At 40.4% G+C, this 21,493-nt stretch overlaps 1 protein-coding gene across 9 annotated transcripts in view; it reads left to right on the top strand.

Annotated features, from left to right (window-relative positions):
• Positions 1-21,493, top strand: part of PHF14 (PHD finger protein 14) — a 151,458-nt gene that overhangs the window by 75,815 nt on the left and 54,150 nt on the right. For 5 of the 9 annotated variants that reach the window (XM_064167166.1, XM_064167167.1, XM_064167165.1 and 2 more), the window contains exon 17: positions 18,904-19,021. In XM_064167166.1, coding sequence (XP_064023236.1) covers positions 18,904-19,021 — 118 coding nt within the window. The other 4 variants (XM_064167170.1, XM_064167169.1, XM_064167174.1 and 1 more) reach the window with 4 other exon arrangements.

Raw genomic sequence — 21,493 nt, 5'->3', positions numbered from 1 at the left:
CAAAGCCCTGATAGCACTTTGTGTAGCCTTTGGTACGAGGTAGCACTAAATTCTTCTGTAGTTTTTAAACTGTAGAAGTAATAAGACTCTGCTTACACCTCCCTTTGTTCTCTGCTCACAATGTTCCAATAAGCAGTAACATTTCAGTAGTGCCATCACTCTTCTCAATCTGAGCTATAAATAAAACCTAATCTTAATTGATTTCTGCATTTCTCAGTCACAGCAGCAAGTGCACCACAAATTTTGACCTGAGCCGTGATATACAGCAGCTTGGTGAAGTGATTCCACGTGATGCTCTAGAGACCTGTGTAGCTTAGAATAGAACTGTTCCAGTTTTATGGTCTCTAGGAGTGGGAGTTTTGGGAGGAGAATTCCCTGTAAATGTCTTGAAGAAGGAATTACTTTAAAAAGAAAGATAAGTACCCATCTGTTAACCCTGAATCTGTGTTTTAGACTGAGCAGGCTAACAGACTTACAGGAAGCCTTTAGCTACAGTGAGGCAGTTCACATTTACTGTTAGACATGTGCTTGATAAAGCAGCTGAATGGGAAAACAGAATTCCTAATGTGGCTAATTTGTGGAGCTCTGATAATCATGCTCAGACTTTAATGTATTGAAGGCACACAGTAGGTTCTAAATGCTCCAGAGACATCATTAAGCCATCAGTAACTAATGCCTTAGTGGCTTCGTCCTGCATTGTCTTTAACAGCAGCATGAAAACCATGCAGACTTTACAACTCCTTTAGACCATGCTGCTGGCTGTTGAGTGCTAAAACCTTAGAGATTGGAGTGAAATTTAGGTTTTCATTTCAGAACTCATCTATTACCAACGATAAAGAGACAGTCCACAAAAATTACTTAATCTCCTTTCCTGTAAAAATTAATTTAGTAATAGTAATAATAATAATTATAGCAAACAACTTTAGATTTTAATATACTGACATGGACAAAATCTATTTTATGCCTGGGGATGAGGTCTCAACTACCTCCCTGGGCAACTTGTTCCAGTGTTTCAGCACCCACACAGTAAAAACTTATTCCTAACATCCAATCTATATCTATTCTTCTCTAACTTAAAACCCTTGCCCCTCATCCTATCACCACAGGCCTTCATAAACAATCCCTCTACAGCCTTCTTGTAGGCCCCTTTCAGATACTGGAAGTCTACTATTAGGTCTTCCCAGAGTCTTTGCTTCTCCAGGCTGAACAACCCCAGCTCCCTTAGCCTGTCCTCATAGCAGAGCTGTTCCATATCATTTTTGTGGCCCTCCTCTGGACATGCTCCGTCATGTCCATGTCCTCCTTATGTTGAGGGCACCAGAGCTGGATGCAGTACTCCAGGTGAGGTTTCAACAGAGCAGGGTGTAGTGACAAAATCACCTCTCTTGGTCTGCTGGCCATGCTTCTTTTGATGCGACCCAAGCTCACACTGTCTGCTCATGTCCAGCTTCCTATTCACCACTGGTGGGGTTGTGGTTTCTCAGCAGATGTTTCTTTTGCCTTATCTGGGCTGCATGCTGCTTCAGAGCTGCCTGGAATGTTCCTGCCACTACAGATACTTCCAAACACTTAAAACTTTGAAGTATATAGATGAAAAAAAAAAATAATTACAGCAGGGCTTTTATGACCTTCTGCAATGCAAAATGTTGGGAAGGCACTGAAGGGCTGGCAGTTGGATTTTAGCTTCATTTTGATTGCTGGTTAGCTTATCAAAGGAAAGCTCACAGGGTTTTTTCTGTCTTTAAGCCAGCTAATCATGTTTAATTGGCCAAGCATGTTGTGTGTGCACAGACAGCCTAAGAGTGAGGCTGGGGGAGTAAAGTCCAACTTAATTCTGCAATGAAAATATTTTCCCAACTTCTAATTTCCACTTCATTCCACCTTCATGAAATAAAAGCAGAAAGAAGGGGGAAATAAACCCTCATCTGTATCAGGAAGCAGCAGATGTCTTTCTTGTAAAGCAAAGCTTTACATTTCAAATCGTATGCATAACTTATTTAGGGGATCAGAAGTAGTTGGGAAATGGCATTTCAGGAGTTTAAGGAGTACCCAGTCTTGCTTTAAAAGAGACCAGCTTTTGCATAATTCAAGAATTAACACTTCTGCCCTGAAGTCGTTGTGTATTTCTGCAGATGAAATAGCTTTATGTATTTCTGTGTTTCTCTTGCCTCTTGCTCTGACATTTTTGCACAGTGAGTCCATCTCGTTGGGTAAAATAATTGAACAAAGGGTTTAACATTGCTGTCAGGATAGGTAGGCATTTATACAGCTTCCCATCTGTTCCCTTTCAAAACAAGGACAGCAGAGAAACAGAGAAAAGAGCAAGCACGTGGTAAAGGAGTTGCACTGGAGATGGTGCAGTGAGCTGCTAAGCTCCACTGCGTGGGGGCAGTTGTATCTTGTCTTACTGACTTGATCTCATGGCTACATTTGGCTTATCTGTACTCATGTTCCATTGAGAGAATCATGGGCTGGGCTGGAAGTGACCTCCTAAGCTTATTTAGTCCAGTCCCCCCTGCAGTAATTAGAGACATCTTCAAGAAGATCAGGTTGTCCAGAGCTGTGTGGGTGACCTTGAGTATCTCCAGGGATGGGGCCTGCACTGCCTCCCTGGGCAGCCTTTTTCAGTGTTCCACTGCCCTCATGGTAAAGAAGCTGTTCCTAGGAGCCAGTCTAAATGTATCACAGTATCACAGTATCATCAGGGTTGGAAGAGACCTCACAGATCATCCAGTCCAACCCTTTACCACAGAGCTCAAGGCTAGACCATGGCACCAAGTGCCACGTCCAGTCCTGCCTTGAAGTGCCCCAGGGACGGCGACTCCACCACCTCCCCGGGCAGCCCATTCCAGTGTCCAGTGACTCTCTCAGTGAAGAACCTTCTCCTCACCTCCAGCCTAAATCTCCCCTGGTGCAACCGTTGCCCCTCATCCTGTCACTACAGGCCCTTGTAAACAGTCTCTGCGGCCTTCTCGTGGGCCTCCTTGAGGTGCTGGCAGGCTGCTCTTAGGTCTCCCCAGGGCCTTCTCTTCTCCAGGCTGAACAGCCTCAGCTCCCTCAGCCTGTGCTCATAGCAGAGCTGTTCCTACCCCCTGATGATTTTCATGGCCCTCCTCTGGACCCACTCCATCGAGTCCACATCCTTCCTGCACTGAAGACTCCATGCCTGGACACAGTGCTCCAGGTGAGGTCTGAGCAGAGCAAAGCAGCAGAGTCTCCTCTCTCCATCTGCTGGCCGCGCTGCTTTTGATGCAGCCCAGGGTGCCGCTGGCCTTCAGGCCTACAAACACACCCTGTCTGCTCATGTCCAGCTTCTTGTCCATTGGTCCTGCATTGCAGTACGTTAAGGAAGATGGCTCTTAGCCACTTGGGCAGGAGGGTGAAAAGCAGCTGAGTTCATCCAAGTATTTTTTAGACTAAACCTGAGGGCTTCGTTTCCTTTTTGGATCTCCACCAGAGGTGTCTTTTTGCAGCAGCACCTTTTCTCAGGCCACAGGTAGGCTCCCTGCTTAGAATTTATGTGCCATTGCTAGTCATTTATTCATTAAACTGAGGGACCTTTCATGAAATTCTGGTTTGTAATCTTTAAACAGGAGACCTCCCAGCTCCGTATTGCTGGCAGCATCTGTTGCAGTGTCCTAATTCAGCTATGGTTTCATTACCGTGTAATGGCAATTACTGTATGCAGCAATACTCAGCTGTCTGAGGATCTGACAAAGATCACTTCCTGAAAGGGAGACAAAGGGACTCAAGTTGAAAAGCTGAATTCTGGAGAAAATGTCTTTGTTGAATAATACACTGGTACATGTAAATCACTTGGAGTCTGCGTGTCAGTGTCCCCCTTAATTCCAATGCAGTGGAAGAAAAGGCATCCAATGATTAGCAGAGCAGCAGGAGCCATGGAGAGCGGCTCACTCATGATCTTTAAGGTCACTTCCAACCCAAACTATTCCATGATTTCCCTTCAGTGCTCTGCTAATTCCCCATCTGCACTACATTTATTTTCTTTTAAGATATATCCTATTTAAAATCCACTTTTCGTTGTGAAGTTCCTAACGTTAGAACTGTTGTAAAGCAACCTTGTATAGGCTGATGTCATACGTCACCACGTTAATGAATTATGTTCATTAGGTGTCTTTTGAACACACCTAAGTACTCAACTGAAAATAAGTACAATCTCTTGCAGTCTAGACTGCATGATTTTGTGCACTTGAGATTGCTAATTCATTTTGTGCTGTCACGACCTTGTGTTGTGTAAGCCTCAACTCAGCATTTCAGTTCATAATAATGATAATAATTATGGTCTGTGACCTGGTTTTCTAACTACATAATAAATATGCTAGCAGTCACCAAATTTGGTTGAATTCATGGATTGGCATTCAGCTGAGTGCATTTCTTTTCTTGCAGTGAGCACAGAGATTAAACTTGAAAATGGTCTGCTTGTGTGCTCATTCAAAACGATAGCAGGAGGAAGGAAGAGTTTTACTTGAAGTGGAAAGGGATACTCAGTCCTTGCACACTGAATCAGATAGAGACAGCTGCAGAGGGAAGATATGCATTGCAAAAACCAGATCAATTGGATTCAGTCACATCCAAATGAAATTACATCAGTCAATAACCTTCCTTTCAAGTTACTGAAATCTTCCTGGCCTAAATTTCTCTTGTCAAGTTACTGAGTTTTGCCAGTGATTAAAGTATCTTGAAATTGCTTCGATAACATCAAGGACCTTGTTGTGACAAGGTCTGTAAATGCAGTCTCTTAAAAGAGAAAGATAGGTTTCATGACGGGTATTGAGTGTATTGACTGGAATTTTTCTTCGTGGCCTCTCAGAAGCTTATACTTCACAAAGACAGTGCAGAATGGAGGGAAATGACACTTTTATTACTGAAGGAAATCATTTCGTGTATGTGATACCAATATTTAATCTTTTGTGCAGGGTATGTCATTTCTTCTGGGCTTTGAAACGGTTTGAAACGGCGTTCTTGTTTTGAAGTGGGCACAGCAGCCCTTGGAGAACAGCGTTCTGTAAAAACCAAACCCACTGCTAGTCTTAGTTGTTTACCTCAGTCAACCTGTCTATGCTGCAGTGACCAGCTCTGATTATTGTGGCCTTTCAGTATTTAAAGGGGGTTTACAAGAAAGCTGGGGAGGGACTTTGTAGGATGTCAGGTAGTGATAGGACTAGAGGGAATGGAACAGAGCTAGAAATGAGTGGATTCAGACTGGATGTTAGGAAGAAGTTCTTCAGCATGAGGGTGGTGAGACCCTGGAAGTGGTTGCCCAGGGAGGTGGTAGAAGTCCCATCCCTGGAGGTGTTTAAGATCAGGCTGGATGAGGTATTAAAAAAAAAAACCTGGATGAGTCAGTGCCATGGTCTGGTTGATTGGCTAGAGCTGGGTGATAGGTTGGACTGGCTGAGCTTGGGGGTCTCTTCCAACCTGCTTGATTCTATAGTTCTATGTAAGCTGTTCAGTTTTACTGACTGTCCTTACTTCAGATTTGTGTGTTCTGTGAATCCTTTTCCCACCTAAGGCAATTTCAGATATCACAGGCTGCTTTGGATACTGCAGATAGTAGAAATTAGACTGGATGCATAGAAATGGAGGAGTTCCCTGGATGAGGGAAGGCTGGGAGATGGTGTGTAGGAGTGACAGCAAAACAAGAGCAGAGAACACTGCAAGAAAAAAGTCATCACTGTGTGAGGTCCCAGGGAAAATTTTTAATGAGGAGCTCTCCAGAATAGTCAGTTAACAAATGAGGTAGTGAGTTACAAGCTTTAAAGAGTTGTTGTATTTATCCATTCATATTCCTTTGTCTTTTACCAATTGCTGTTTAGAGCTCTGTTTAATCGAATTTAGTAGTGATTCCTTCACTAAATAGTACTGTGGAGATGAGAGGGGTGTAGATAGCCCTAGATTGTGTAAAAGTAAGTTATGTTAAGTCAGGTTTTATAAAGTAGAGATTAAAACAATTATCCAATCATTGAAAAAGTAAATTAAACTTTATCAGTAAATATAATACTCTTTATAATGTTGTTAATACAAGGAAACAAAGGACTCACTAGAAGAGGTATGGGTTGCTCACGTTTCCTACTTGGTGCCTGTCTTTTTACACTCTTACCTTAAGTAGTACAAAGAAATTAGGCTCTTGGCTTTGCTGTATAGTTACAAGTTTCCTCTGGGAACCTTGTTTGTCTTTTAGTACTTTGATCTGTCAGCTTAATTGTTCAAATTTAACTTAACTGTTTTATTAGTTCAACAACAAGGTTTATTTTGTGTATCAAAGCATCAGAATTGTATATTAATATCAATTACACATTTCTTTTTATCTGAGTTAATTAGAAGTAGATCTCTATGAGTACATTTATCTGTGTATGTCTATGCACACTCATTTGGGGAAACAGAATTGAAACCTTGTATGAAAGGTTTGGATCACTGTATTCATGTCCAAACCCTACTACCCCAGGCAGGGCATCCACTGTCTGTCATATTCTGACAACCTGACTCTGATGGTGCCGTTGCAGCTACTCATACTGTTGCTGACAGAGGTGGCATAAAGATCCTGAGCTTATCTCAACTTGTTTGTTGGTGCTGCCCTTGGTGTTTCTGCTCTTGAATGCGCTCTTGTGTCGACCTCACCCTCTCTGAGGTGATCGGAGTGAAAGCAGTTGCACTTGCTAAGGGAAGAGGCTTTGATGACTGTTAAAAGTGCTTCTTCTATTTTGTAGCTCAGTTTTCTTTACAACTTCAAAACTTCACTGCAGTTTTGCAGTTCAGGACACCTGATTTAAAATTCTAACCGTGTGCTGAGCAAGAGGTGAAGTGAGAATTGAATTGAATTGAATTTACATACGCTGCTTTCTTGCTATCCATCGCTTCTTGGACTCAAAAATCCTTACACTCAAAATTAACATCACTCTTGCAAAGAACTGTTGTTGGAACACGAGGTGAGACTATGGCTCCTGTTCATCAGATTGTTAGTTTTTTTCTTTCATCAAAGTGTGACAGCAGTTTAGAATTCCTTTTCTAATTACAGTTCTACTTTGATACCTTTCAAAGTAGGAACCAAAACAAATCTAGTGGAGACTCTAAATAGGTCTTCCTTTGAAAACAGATGTGTATTTGTTGTGCCAGTGCAGCTTCAAGACAAGTTCAGGGTTTTTTTTCCCTTTCACAGTGACATTAATTTGCTGTATTTCAAGTTGTTTTTAAGGAGTTTGCTAAACACAGAGACTCAGCACTCTAAAATGCATTTTTTTCTTAAGCATCCTTGAGAAGTTTGTGTCATGAGAGTGTCAAAAGACAGCAAGCACAAGAAAGAGAGAAAAGCTGTGAAGACTTTTGAGTTATTGCCCCAAAGTCGTTTCAGAAGCAACTAAAGCTATGTACTGAACTGTTTACAGTGCATGATGAAAGAAACTCTTTTACTCAATGCTTCCAAAATCTTCAGACTGATTTGCCTTCAAGTGCTGTTCTATAAAACAAACATTTTTAAAGTAGACAGGACCCATGTTGTTTGTGCTTGTCAATTAGTCAATCCCATAGCTGCATTTGTTTGGGTTTGAAACCTGAGGAAATTGTCAGCTTCACAATCAAGCCTACTTGTATTCAATTCTTGCTTTTATGATTAAAAACAAAAGAAGAAATGATCTTCTCTCTCTTATGGTGGGCTGTCTCTGTTCTTTGAGCTGCATTGAACAAAAGTTAAAAGGATGTTATACTTAGTGTAATGTTTTGACAGTTAAAGACTCTTGGAAGTTTAGTATGAGTGTCTTAAACTGTTTGGATCTGGGCGTACACATTGCTTGAATTTAGTGTGATGTTAAATGTTTCATAAGACAGAGCAGAGCTGCTATGATCTTTCAATGTTAATATTTTTTTCTTATCACTTTACTGTGTAGATACCCTTCATGAGACACAACTCTGCCACAACTCATCCTCGGAGGCAATCGTGGAAGGCTTTTAGAATATGATTTTTAAATGTGGATAAAGCTCTCAATAGAGTACCTAAAGTAAAGGAGGACAGCTACCTTGTCTCTACTATATAAGCTTATTATGACAAAAAGTTGAGTTTGCTTGTCAGGCTTGGATAGAATGTAATTGATTGGTTTGTTACTTGGACTGACAAGGTAGTTAATTTGCCTGCGTTTTCTTGCACTAATCAGGAGCATTTCGTATGTGCATTGTTGAAAACTCCCTGGATAAATGTCTTGTCAGAATTGTCCTATTAAGTAATGTCTCTTTCCCCCTGTGCTTCGAATGGCAAATGATGTTATGCAATGCTTGGATTCACTGAAGAGTGACAGAAGCCTGTGGGACTTAAATATTATTCGTTCCTCTATGGTGATACTGAATGAAATAAGCAACGGTTTGCCATCCTCCTGCTGCTCTGCTTATATCCACTTTAATTATCTCTCTATAGAACACCGTGTTGTACAGAGACTTTACTGGAAAAAGGATTGTTTCCTTCGTAAAACCAAAACCAAACCTATGTTCAGTGATAATGAGACCTGTAAAACACTTGAAACTTACCATACTGAAGGAATAGATTTGCCACGGAAAACTTGACTTTATGCTTAATTAGTATGAAGTAATTGTTCCTGACTTCAGACACCCAAGGGACTAGAACTATCTCTATATTGCTTTCTGAAGAATTTTTAAGGAAAAGAAAAGTTTGAGGATCTGCAGATACTTGCTTTACTTGGCTTACTTCTCTGGCAGTGTTCAGGACAAGCTTATTCTCTTCACTATCCAGCTGTGTAATTGTTATGTAAATTGGGGAAGGAGCGAAGAAAGTGATCACACAGCCTGGCAGCTGAGATCTTCGTCTTCGTCCATATCTATCCTGGTAGATGCAGATATAGCCTTTTGATCTACAAATGGTACTGATCCAGTTCTTAAGTCTACAGTAGCAATGTGTTGGCATCTTCATCGTTTTCATCTTGAACTTGCTTGGAAAAAAAAAAACCCTTCAGCTCAAATGCAATCACACTTGTAACTTCATGGCATATGATCTTTGGATTTCTCGACATATGCTAGCTTCTTTTTTCCCCTTTGTCATCTTTTCAAGGCACATTCCCATTGGAAACTATTTTTTAAACTTGAGAAAGAAAATAAATGCTGTAATAAGTAATAGGAGGAATATACATATTTGTGTATCCTTACCTACAAGTCATATCTCTCTACCAGGGCGTTTCATGTTTGGATATTATATGAAATAAAATTAACCTGATGTCTTAACACGTCGTTTTGTTTTAAAAAAGAGGGTGGGATGATAACAGAGTAAGAGCTTTGTCTGGAACATCAAAAAATACTTAACCATTCTTTATCAGCAAGGCACACAGAGGCGCTTGAAAAACAACTTTCCTGTAGGAAATAGATGTGAATGCAGGAATCTGCTCTTTAAGAAGCCATGAATCTGTTTAGGAAAAGAAAACAGAGTTTATTGACTTGCCCAGAATTCTGGAAGTTTCACCCAAGCACTGCACTAACGAATAGGTTGGGGGGAAAAAAGGTTTGCCTGTATATCATGCTGAGTTTAGAGGGGGAAAAAAAGGGATAAAAAAAAAAGTAATGTTTACTGTGATTTGTGGTCAGTTGCTAAAGTAACAAAGTCAAGGTATTGTAACTAGGAAAGAATGATGGATGCTCCATGTTGTGGCTTTAATAAGACTTTCCAAATACTTCTGTGTGTGACATGCTGCTGAATAAGCTGGAAAGATACTCTGTTTAATGAAACTGCTATAATATAGGTAGCTGATTAGAAAAGCAGACAAGTTACCATGGGCTCACTGGTAAATGATGTTCTGCTCACTGGGTTCCACTCAGGATTCTCCTGGATTCAGTGTTATATTTCTACTGCCTTTTGTTTTAGTGTATGAGGTACTGGAATAAAGTGTTTGCTTTCATTTGCAGATGACAGCAGTGTGATGTGAGGGACCACAGCCTTAGAATAACAGAAAATGTGGAGAAAGCAATCCAATGCAGTAAAGAAAAAGGCAGATCAGTGTTTAGTGCATGATAATGATAGGAGAAGTAACCAGTTAGAAGATAACACCATCAAAAGAGATGGCCTGGAGGAATCTGGAGCACAGACTAGCCATAAATTAAACTGACCACACCTGAAGTGTACAAAGAGAAGTGTTGCATTTAACAGATGAAAGTAGTCCTGAATATTCAGAAGATCAGTGGTATCTCACCCTTGGAAAAGCCTCAGCTGGCATATTCTGTACACTCTGGCAGGAAACGTGCAGAGAAAGTCCAAAGTAAGCTGAGTTGAATGATAAGAGGACTACAGGAGACATAAATGAATTTGTAAAAGGAGCTTAAAATTGTTGCATTTCTTGAATGTAGAGCAGTCTGGGGAATCTGTCTTCAAACAGCCTACATTAATACAAAGACTATGAAGAGAGAAGTCACTGCAAAGAAGTGACTGAGAACTAAGATGAATTGTAGCAAGATGATTTGGGTTAGGCCATAGAAAGTTTTCTAGTAACAAGAGTCGTGGCCCTAGGAGAACTTTGTTAGGGAGGCTGAGCAGTTCCTGCTGATGGAGGATTATGAGGACAGACTAACACATGTTTAAAATTTGAGCAATGTTTATGCACCCCTGGGCATGCTTGATGTCCTAAGGTGATTTCCTGCTGTATTTGCTGTGTTTCTTCCCTAGTGCAGCTGCTTTTAGGGTTCTCTTCCTTCCTTGGCACTTTGTTTTGACATTAGGTATTGGTTTAGTTCTTTCATTTATATGGATGTTAGGAGGAAGTTGTTGGCAGAGAGAGTGATTGGCATCGGAATGGGCTGCCCAGGGAGGTGGTGGAGTTGTCTTCCCTGGAGGTGTTCAAGAAAAGACTGGATGAGGCTCTTAGTGCCATGGTCTAGTTGATTGGGCAGGGCTGGGCGCTATTTTTGACTGGTTGATTTTGGAGGCCTCTTCCAACCTGCTTGATTCTATGATTATGTCACTCACCTTTCTTTCTCTGGAAAGCAGATGGTAACACTTGGTTTATCATCTTCTGAAAGAAGTTAGGTGGCAGTGTTCAAAATGATGATGTGGAGAAGTCCAGGAGTTCAGAACCAGTACACCACTCAGTGTGGTTATTAGTCTGAGTACCTGGGAACACCACTGTGGATGCAGTTGTGTGTTATGGCTAGGATCTACTTTAGGAAACTTAATGAATAGTTTTATTAAATCTTACACTCTTCAGTTTGTCAAGGAGGTTATCCTTATTCTCTCAGAATTTTCTGCTTTTCCCTAGAAAGGGTAAATTTTGGACTTCCTGGTAATTCTGTAGCATTTTCTTAGGGCATGTGTGGGAGGCATTGTCTTCAGAGAACTGTGAAATACTGTAGATGTAAGTTCTTTACAGTAGCTGTATAATATTAACAAAAGCAACAATTAATAATAATGATTTTAAGTATAATAATATTATAATTCTATATCTTAATCTAACATTATTATTTACTATAATAAATAATATTAACAAAAGACATAGTGTTTACATCCTTGCATATGTGGGTCCTTAATGGTTTGTTGCAAAGTAACTCATCAGAATGGGTTTTGTAGTTGGGGATGGGTGGAGAGAGAGACAGGTGAACACTTCTTGCTGGAAGAGAGCTGTTCACACAGGTATAGTAAATAAAGTTTCTTTATTCTAGCACTGTTTACAATTCTCTGGGTACATGCAAATGGAGGTGTCTGGTTGAGTCTATGATTCTATAATTCTGTGAGCAGAACTTGATTCATCTTCCTGCATCTGATTTATTCTCTCTCCTGTCAGCTACAGCCATGCCTCCCTTCCAGGCAGTCTACTGACTCACCTACCATAACCCACTGTGGAAGTCAAGAGCTTCCTTTTATATGCTTGCATTGTACCTGGCATAATATAGTTTTGAATGTGGCTTTTCATTACATAGTCTAATACCATCAGCATTGTCCTTCTCAGAAAGAGTATTTTATTGACTTAAATCAAAGTTGTAGAAATACTAGAATCCATAAAAAGGTGTAGATTGGAAGGACATCTGGAGGACATTTGTTCCAGCCACCCACTCAAAGCCAGACTGGCTGCAAAGTTGGATGTAACTCTGAAATTAGATTTAGTTCTTGTAGCGTGACGTGAGATTGGATTTTAGCATCTCTGCAGATGAGAGCCTTTCAGGATAGTGAGTAGCGCTGTTGGAGGAGGCTCTCTAACTGAGCTGTGTCCTGGTTTATATCCAGAGTTGTGTGCATGTACAGTCACATCAGAGTTTTAGTGCTGGAATCTGCCACACCTCCTGATGGTGAAGTCACTAAGGCTTGGCTAGCTTGTGTGAGAAGACTTAAATTATCTTGGTGCTAATAGGTACTTAAAACTGTTCCCTAGAACAGAAACTGTGAGGTGTCTTGTGCATCCATGTTTAGCCACATCCATGCAAGTAACAAGTGCAGAAATCAGGAAGAGGAAGAACAGCATTTTCAGTGTTATATTTAACATATTTGTCTCTTTTGGCAGTGTTCTGGTTAGAAACAAAAGAGCTGCTGAAGATCTAGACCTTATATTTTAAATGAAGAGTCTAAATATAACAATTATATCACTCCCTGTTTATTCTTGGCCTGTGATCTGTCACAGCAAAATGAAAACTTTCTGGTGGGAGAGTTTTGGTATAGAATGGCAACGTTAAGGATACAAAAAGTACCTTCACTTTGTTTCAAGAGATGTCAGAAGAGAAAGCTAGAAAGAATAATGTTTTCCCTATATTCCCTAATGAAAAAGTGCCATTCTTCTGGGTTCTCTCTCAGTAAGCAGAATACATTAATAACAGTGCAGTGGATAGATGATTATGCAGTTATTTCACCATTAAGTCTTTAATTAATATTATTAACTAAATAAAGGCATAGGAAAGTGCTGCCTTTGACATTAGGTGTAAGACTTGCTGATATAACCCATGCCGTAGTATTCCTTCCTGTCAGCCAGAATTTATCACTTCTATGGTCAAGTTGCAATTGCTTTGGCACAGGAGCACTCCTCTCCTGCTCCAGTCCAAATTCAGTCCTGCTTCTGTGCTTTGAATTCACTTGAGCTGCATCAGTTCACTCTGTTTTCTGGGGGAAATGCTTAATTGGATCTATCATGCAGCCACTAACAAGAAACAAAATGGTGATAGTACCTTAAACTGTCATAATTGGTTTTAAGCTGTTCATCTGAACAAGAAACAAAATGGTGATGGTGCCTGTTGTAGCTAGTTTTAAGCTGTTCACCTGAACCCAAGAGTGTGCTGCGATTTAAAATGACTCCCCATGCATCTCTCCAGCTGTTTGCAGCTTCAGTGTCCCAGCACTTGGACATTGAGGGATTAAAGGGAAGAGAGATCAGTGCCTGAGAAGAAACATCTGTTCCTCAGGTGGTAAGAGCCTTTTGTCAAAAATGAGGTCAGAACAAGCCAACAGGGAAAGATGCAATAATTAAATCCACACAGGTGCTAAAACAGCCTTTGTGTTCTTCCACCCAGCTAGTGGGGGGCATCCATCCTGCTGCACTTCTCTGAGAGCTTAACAGTTCTGCACTAGATTAGTTCTAAATTGTTCTAAGTTTGCCAAAGTAAGGCTTACATGAGAGCTTCTCTGGTTTTAGTGGTGATGATCACGGAATCATAGAATCAACCAGGTTGGAAGAGACCTCCAAGATCATCCAGTCCAACCCAGCACCCAGCCCTAGCCAATCAACTAGGCCAGGGCACCAAGTGCCTCATCCAGGGTTTTCTTGAACACCTCCAGGGATGACAGTTTGTCAGTGTGCTTTATATCCTTTTTTTACCCTCTGAAGCTGTTGTGATGAGCAGGGAGCAGTATACGTATCTTTTACAGTGTTGTGTTTTGTCTGACCTGGTACCTTTTTGGCGTGGCACTGCAGAGGATGCTCAGTGGTGTGTACATAAGTGAGAGATTTTGCTGTAGTCTCTGAAGCATATTTGGGAAGTTGTATTTAAAGATTAGCTTATTAATATTGTGTTTCAGGGACATGCAGGTAATTACTTCTACAGCTATAGCTGAGTGATGCTGTCTTAAGAATGCAAAATAGGTCTCTTTGCTCTAGCTGAATCAGCTCTTTGTGTTTTCCCATGGTATTAACCAGTGCCTTACAGATGTGCCAGTGCTGGGCAGGCTTTGCATTCAGCGTTGCTCTGGTCTCTGCACAGGTCTTTTTTCCCCAGTGCTCATAGGAGGACTTCTGCAGGCCAACTGATAAGACTCCCTCCTGTGCAGGTAGATGCAATGTAATGAAATGGGATGTGTGCACTGGGCTTTGTAAACAAAATGAGATTGACCCCAGCCATTATCTCGTTTATCTCATTTACATTGTAAAATCGGTATCTACACTATTGATTAGAGCATAATTAGTTAATTAGGAACAGGAAAATGCAGAGTTATGTAGGGCTTGAGCACAGCCAGCTGCACTGCAAAGGAAAAAAAACAACCCACCTAATAAAAGCAATCCAAGGACATGAGCAGATGGAGATCACCTTATTAAAGAACAAAGACTTCTTTCAGGGGTGCAAATGCCTCATCAAGCTTTCTTGCTGTGAAGATGGAGCTGACCTGCCTCCTGTACTTTTGCAAGTGAAAATATGTTCTTTTTCTTACTACTTTTACCATTTATTAACCTAAATCCTTTCAGAATTCACCTTTCTTCTTAGCTCCCCATTTTCTCAGTGCTCAGTGGGCAGGTCTCTCTCTTCATTGATTGCTGGAATGAGGAACACAGCCCTTTCTAATTTTGATGCATAATTTCAGGCTGGTTAAAACAGTTGCTAGTAACCTGTCAGTTAGAGGCAATTTAGGAGGGTAGGTTGGCTTGTCTGTGCGTGGAGCTCTGGGGTTTTGTTTTCAGTGCAGATGGTGGGCAGGCCACTGAAGATGACTCTGATTGTGTTTGTAAATCATGTGCTTCACCACAGAACAATTTATCCACAAACAGGAAATAGAAGGTAAATAAAAGAAGCAAGGTAAAATATTTGCTAGTTTGACTGTTTTGAAGGTGTGACTTTGAATCCACAAGGGTAAAATTTTAACTGAAGCAATAAAATGCAGAAAATGGTTTCTTTCCCTTCCCTCCACTCTAGCTTGATAGTTTAACTTGTACTATTAAGCCATCTTCAGGATGGAAGTGGATGAGATTTGTAAATGACAGTGCTGTATCTCTCCTTTCCTCTGTAAATGTCCCTGCTGCGATTGATCTGAGTGCATGTACCAAAGGGCTGCAAAGCTGTCAGCAGGACACCTTTTGTGACCCAACCATTTCATTCCCTAATTAAGTTGAGAGGAATTCTTATTTTGTGTTGCTTTCTTATTTTCTGAATCTGACAGTGGATTTTTTTCTGCCATTTTACGTTGCTAGACAAGAGAACACAAGTAAATAGGATACACATAGGGGCTTAATCTCATTTTATTAGTGCCACTTCAACCTAGGTATGAGGCTTTCTGTTGGAATTGGGAATGAAGAATGCCACTTTTGTTTTCTGTACTGTGATGCATCCCAAGTCAGCAACAGCAGATGAGAGCTGCCAGACAGCTGAGGCATCATCTTTGACCAAGGTGCAGTGTGTATTCATCCGTTCGCCCTGCATGGTGCTGCTGTGGCTGCTTCAGTGCCAGGGGATTTTGTGTTTCACAGCACAGAATTTTGTATCCCAATAAAAAGCAGAAGGAAGGAAGTGTTTAAAAATATTTGGTGCTGTTTTATTTTTATCACCAGCCAGCTTGTGTGTTTTGACACACAAAAATAGGCTTTTGTTAGTTGCATTTTCTCAGCCTTGCAGATGCAGATAGAAGCCCTTAGCATCTGAAAACTTTCACTGAGATGTTTTTAACTCCTAGGAAAGCCCAGGTTTTACTCATCTTTTTTTTTAGCCAAACTAAACAGCTTTGATGTGACAAAAAAATCAATGACAATAACTATTAAAAGTGTTGAGTTTTAGTGTGGCACTTCCAGATCTTTATTTAATTTCATATTGTTCTGGGGTTTTTTCCACCCAGCTTTGTTTAACACTTTTCTTTCATAATGTTTGGGGTTTTTTTTCCACCCAGCTTGGCTTAACTCTCTTATTTCATAATGTTTGGGGTTTTTTTTCCACCCAGCTTGGCTTAACTCTCTTATTTCATAATGTTTGGGGCTTTTTTTCCACCCAGCTTGGCTTAACTCTCTTCTATTTCATAATGGTTTTGGGCTTTTTTTTCCACCCAGCTTTGCTTAACTCTCTTTTCTTTCATAGTGTTTGGGGCTTTTTTCCACCCAGCTTTGCTTATTAACTGCCTCTCATGTTTGGGGCTTTTTTCCACCCAACTTGGCTTAACTCTCTTTTCTTTCATAATGTTTAGGGGTTTTTTTCCACCCAACTTGGCTTAACTCTCTTTTATTTCATAATGGTTTTGGGCTTTTTTTTTCCACCCAGCTTTGCTTAACTCTCTTTTCTTTCATAATGTTTAGGGTTTTTTTTCCACCCAACTTGGCTTAACTCTCTTTTCTTTCATAATGTTTGGGTTTTTTTTTTTCCACCCAGCTTTGCTTAACTCTCTTTTCTTTCATAATGTTTTGGGGCTTTTATCCACCCAGCTTTGCTTTACCTCTCTTTTGTTAATGTGCTTCTGAAACTGCAGTCAGGAAATGCCACGTTCTAGATACAAAATGCAAAAGATGTAGAAGAGCAATTTTAAGCATCCAAACCACTTGTGTTTGTAGGCCATCACTTCAGGAAGAGTCTAAATTGATGCTTTTTGAAGCCAGGTGTAGATTTTAGGACTAGCCTCTGAAAACAGACTGAATCAGTCAGGAATAGTGTGATGCTTTGTTTGGTGTTAGAGAATCCCAAAGAGTTTTCAAGACAAGAGTTCTGATAAGCACTGTTTAAATGCAAGCACTTACCTGATTATGAGTCTAGATAGAGAAATAGGTTAGTAAAAATATATTCCTTTACAGATGAGAACACTGAGGCTCAAAGGAGGCTTAATCTTTGCTGGAGGTCCCAGATGCTGTTGAGGTGGAGGAGTGTGACCTGTGTCGTCTCCCACTCTCTAGCTTTTCAGTTCTTTTGATATGGCTTTCCCAAGAAATAATACTGCTTATATTCCTGCTTGTAAGTTGTGTATTTCTGCATTAGAACTCTTCTGCCTTTGAAAATTGAGAATGGTTTCCTTTTTTAATGTATTTTCTTTGACCTGGACTTAAATTATTACTAAACAGTCCTAAGGCTATGGATTGTATTGTGGTATAACCTGTTCTTTAAAAATACCAAACCAAAGTCATACTGTGCATAGATAGATTATTGCTCTTAGTTTCTACTCAGTGGAGCATAATACATGCAGTCCCCCTGCCAGTGCTCATGTCTGACGTGTACCTGCCAAAACCAGAAGGCTTCTCTAGCAATCACAGCCAGGACAGAAGTATTTACTTAGGTTAGAGATTCATGATCAGAAAATGGTCACTTCTTTTTGTTTGGAGACTAATCCTCAGAGAAGAGTCACAGGACCATTTTTCTCCTGTTAATACAGCAGTAAGCTCTGTGAGTTGGCTCCCTTTTCTGCAAGGCACTGTGTATTCTGCTGATAAATTATATCCCCTCTGTCTTCCATCTGATGATGCCTGTGCCATGCTGTTATTGCAGTTGGGGAGATTTTTTTTGGTCTTTGCATGTCTTGTAGAGGAGAAAATGAGTGGCCAGTGAAGCAGAGAATTTCACAGAAAATTTGATTTTAAACATTTACCCTTGTTTCCTGGGTTGGGGTCATTAATATTGCCTGTAATTCAGAGCTTAAGGACACTTAATGAAGAGAATATTTTCAAGTCAATTGGTAAAAAGCTTTCTTTTTCATAGAAATTACACAAGGGGCTATACAATGAAGATAAAGTTTAGCAGGGCACATGAAAATCTTTATTATTTGCTTTAAATCTTTAAATAATATTTATTATTTGCCTTATTTGGGGAATATAATTACGCTGATTTAGAAACCCTTTCCTGAAGCAGTTGCTGTGCTGTAGCAGTTCTTCAGTGCTGGTGCATTAAGAGGAAGAGAACAATAGCAATGCTGTATGTTTTGAGCTTTTTATGCAGACCACACGCAGCATAAAATGCTAATGAAAGGTTTATTTGAAAATAACCTTAAATTGTCATGTGTAGACAGGGCAGATTTATAAGTGAAAGACTCCAGTGAAATCTTATTAAATTAATGCCCCTTGCCAGAAAACTCAAAGCAAATCAGGATGTATTTTTGTGTGCTCACAGTATTTGTGTGCTTTGTCAACCACAAAGTCTTACTGCAAAAGTAAGTGGCTGTAAATTATGCTTGGATTGTTGAGGAGGTGAGAAAGTACTTCAGAATTTGCCTTTAAAAAATAGATGTGAAAAATGGTCTCTTAAAACTGTGGAAAAAATCAATATTGTCACTGCCTAAAAATAAAACAAACCCAGAAATGGCAATGAATGGCGTTGAGGTGTCTAAAACATTCAGCTGGTTGTACATTTGCTTTCCTTTAATTTGCAAGTCTCTGAAATGTCCTTTTTATAAGATGATGACAAAGGTGATGTATGAGTGTCTGCATCTGAATATTCCTAATCAGGCAGAAGCTACCTGAAGTGATTGTGTTTGAGAATATCCATTGTAGGAAATGGATTTTCTGTGTCGTGGAGGTGTTTGAGGCCAGGCTGGATGGGACTCTGGCCAACCTGATCTAGGGTAGGGTGTCCCTGCCCATGGCAGGGGGGTTGGAAATAGTTGATCCTTGTGGTCCCTTCCAACTTTGACCGATTCTATGATTCTATGATAATGAATCAGTCAATCCTCTGCTAAGAATTGGAGGGCAGCTCAGTCTATAAAAGCACAGAAGTAACCAATTATATATAAATCCCTGTTTTGGTTTTATGTTACAGATGTGATGAGTGCAGGCTTTGCTACCATTTTGGCTGTCTAGACCCTCCCTTGAAAAAGTCTCCTAAACAGACTGGCTACGGATGGATTTGTCAGGAATGTGACTCTACGTCCTCCAAAGTAAGTTAACTCACGCTGTGAAATAGTTCCAAGTGTTCTGGTTTTAGCAGCCTTGCTTAGCATCCCAAGGTTTTGCTGAAATGCTCTGCCTAGGTGCGCTCTGAAAACCAGCAGAATCTCTGTACAGCAGGTTAAAAAAGCAGAATGTATGAAAAGTGGAAGTAATCAATAAAGAGAATTTTGTGATCCCAGTTAAATGCTTTCTTTTCACGTTAATCCTGTCTGAGGCAGGAGTGGGAGTGGATACTCTGTCAGGATTGGGGTTGTCTTTGACAAGTGAGAGTGTTTCAGGAGTGGCACAAAAGACAAAGCTCTAAGGGCAGAGATAGAAAATGCATGCTTTTCTATATCAATGGAGATGATTTGAATTACTAAACCTGTTTTGTTTTGTTTTTTTTCCCCCACCCCCCCACTGGAAAATCGTATGAAGGTCGTTAATACTTTATATTGATTGGTATGCCTTGATCCACTATAACATTGTAAACCTAGAGCTGAGTTTTTGACGTGCGTTAACTCTCTTTAATACTATTGACACTATTAGTGTGCTTCTGTAGTACTGACTTTTTGAAAAATAAAAGTTTTGCTGCTTTGTCTGCACAGGAGCTTCTCTAGTACTGGCATTCTTTTCTGTCCTCACCTTAACCTCTGAAGAGGCACTTTCCAGTTGGTTTTGAGCACTGGATTTCTAAATACATCCAATACCTGGCTAATAACAGAGTGTTCTGAGAGGTGTGTAACGTTTTGTTGGCTGTTCTACCACTTCCCTTGTATTGCACACAAGTTTGTAACTAGTAAGGAAGTGACTCAGTGTTGGGGTACGTGGGGACACTGCTATGGGGAGATGCTGTCCCGAGTTACCTGTTGGCATTCTTGGATACTTAAACTCCTTCATGATGTTACTCCTAAAGACTGGAAAACACCGAATGTTCAGAGAGAGGGATGATTTGTTGGCTTGCTCGTGGCCCTTTCCAACTGGGAAAAATATGGTGTTCAGTTTCACCCTGGGGGGTTAATCAAATTGTTCTGTAAGGAGATATGAAGACAGACATCGGAAATTAACTGTCCACTGCTGTTTGGACATCAAGCAATCTTTCCTGAATACCGCTTGCGTGCAACCGACATTCCAAGAGTGAATTAAAATGGTTATTGGATTCCTGTCACCAGCTTTAACTAAAAGGGGTTCTTGATAACGTTAGTTAAAATCTTCTGTCTCCTATTTTCTTGGCTGCTTCTGAGTAAAGAAAAAAAAACCCAGAGCCCTAGGGTTTTGTAATTTCCAACTGTGTTGTGCAGCAGATTAGCTCACCGTGTACCAGATAACATTTGAAACAGACTTTATCCTGTAAATTAACTATGATTCACTTCACTTAGTGCAGAGTGTGTCTTAGTCGGAAGGTATTATGTGTTGAAAAATACAATGTTCTGAAGAGTAAACAAAGTTCTATCCTTAGAGTGATGCTTTATTTTGTCTTACCTTAGTGATTGTTACACATGGGGGAAAAAATGCTTGTTATTGTGTCTGATTTTCTCACTCATAGAGGTTTTTAACGAGCACGTTTAAATAAAGTCTTTTGCACTTTCAAGCAGAGGCAATTTGAGTTGTGTCTGAGTTGCAATGTGATGAATATGAAAGGTACTGAAAAGTTGTCTTGTGGGGACTCCTTGTGGTTCCGTGCAGTCACTTCCCCACGGCTTTGCCACAGGGCTGTGCAGAGAGATGTCTCTGGAAAAAAAGCTGCATTGCTCTCTGTGTTTTAAAAGAGGGATTTTTGGTTTGGTGGCTTGGTTTTGTTGCCCTGCATTGCTGCCTACCAAATGCAAAGAGCGTGGCGCTGAGTTAAACTCCTCACAGCCTCGGTGTGGGTGTATGTTAAAAAGGATTAGGGCTTTGCTTCTGAACTTTCCAGTTCAATAATCTGTATGGCTTTAGGATTCTGTGTCACGTAGCTGTGATTTTGTGCAGCTTTTCAGAGCCAGGAGGAGCTGAGACAATGCAGCATCTTCTCCCCCCCACCCTCACTAGTGGGGGGAAGTCTCTCAAATTGTGTGCTTAGAGCTCAGAAAAGGAAAACTGTAGACAAAGTAGTGTTGTTTGCTGCACTCTGCCTGACCTGTGGATGAATTGCAAACCTGAGCTACCAGCAATTTCAATCTCTCAGTCAGTCACTAAATCCAATTTGTGGTGTGTCACAGTGAAGTTTCTCGCATGGATTATAGCAGCAGAATGGGATTGAATTTCCAGCTTTGGCCAAGGAGGCTATTGTTTAGTTTTCCTGCCTTCAACTTTGTTCATCTCTTTTGACCCCAGCCTAAGTCATTGTTCTAGTAAAATTTCCCAGTGCTATCATCTGTAACAGTAATGGATCTTGAAAACAACTGGTAGGTGAATTGCCCTGTTTTGGTGGTGAGAGAGATTCTAATAGATCTACATCTAATATAATTCTAACATAGCATATAGTGGTTCAGTTAGTT

This window comes from Pogoniulus pusillus, chromosome 28, assembly GCF_015220805.1.
Source record: "Pogoniulus pusillus isolate bPogPus1 chromosome 28, bPogPus1.pri, whole genome shotgun sequence".
NCBI classification, from domain to species: Eukaryota; Metazoa; Chordata; class Aves; order Piciformes; family Lybiidae; genus Pogoniulus; species Pogoniulus pusillus.
Note: the sequence above shows the minus strand (reverse complement) of the source record. Positions and strands in the feature narration are given on the sequence as shown.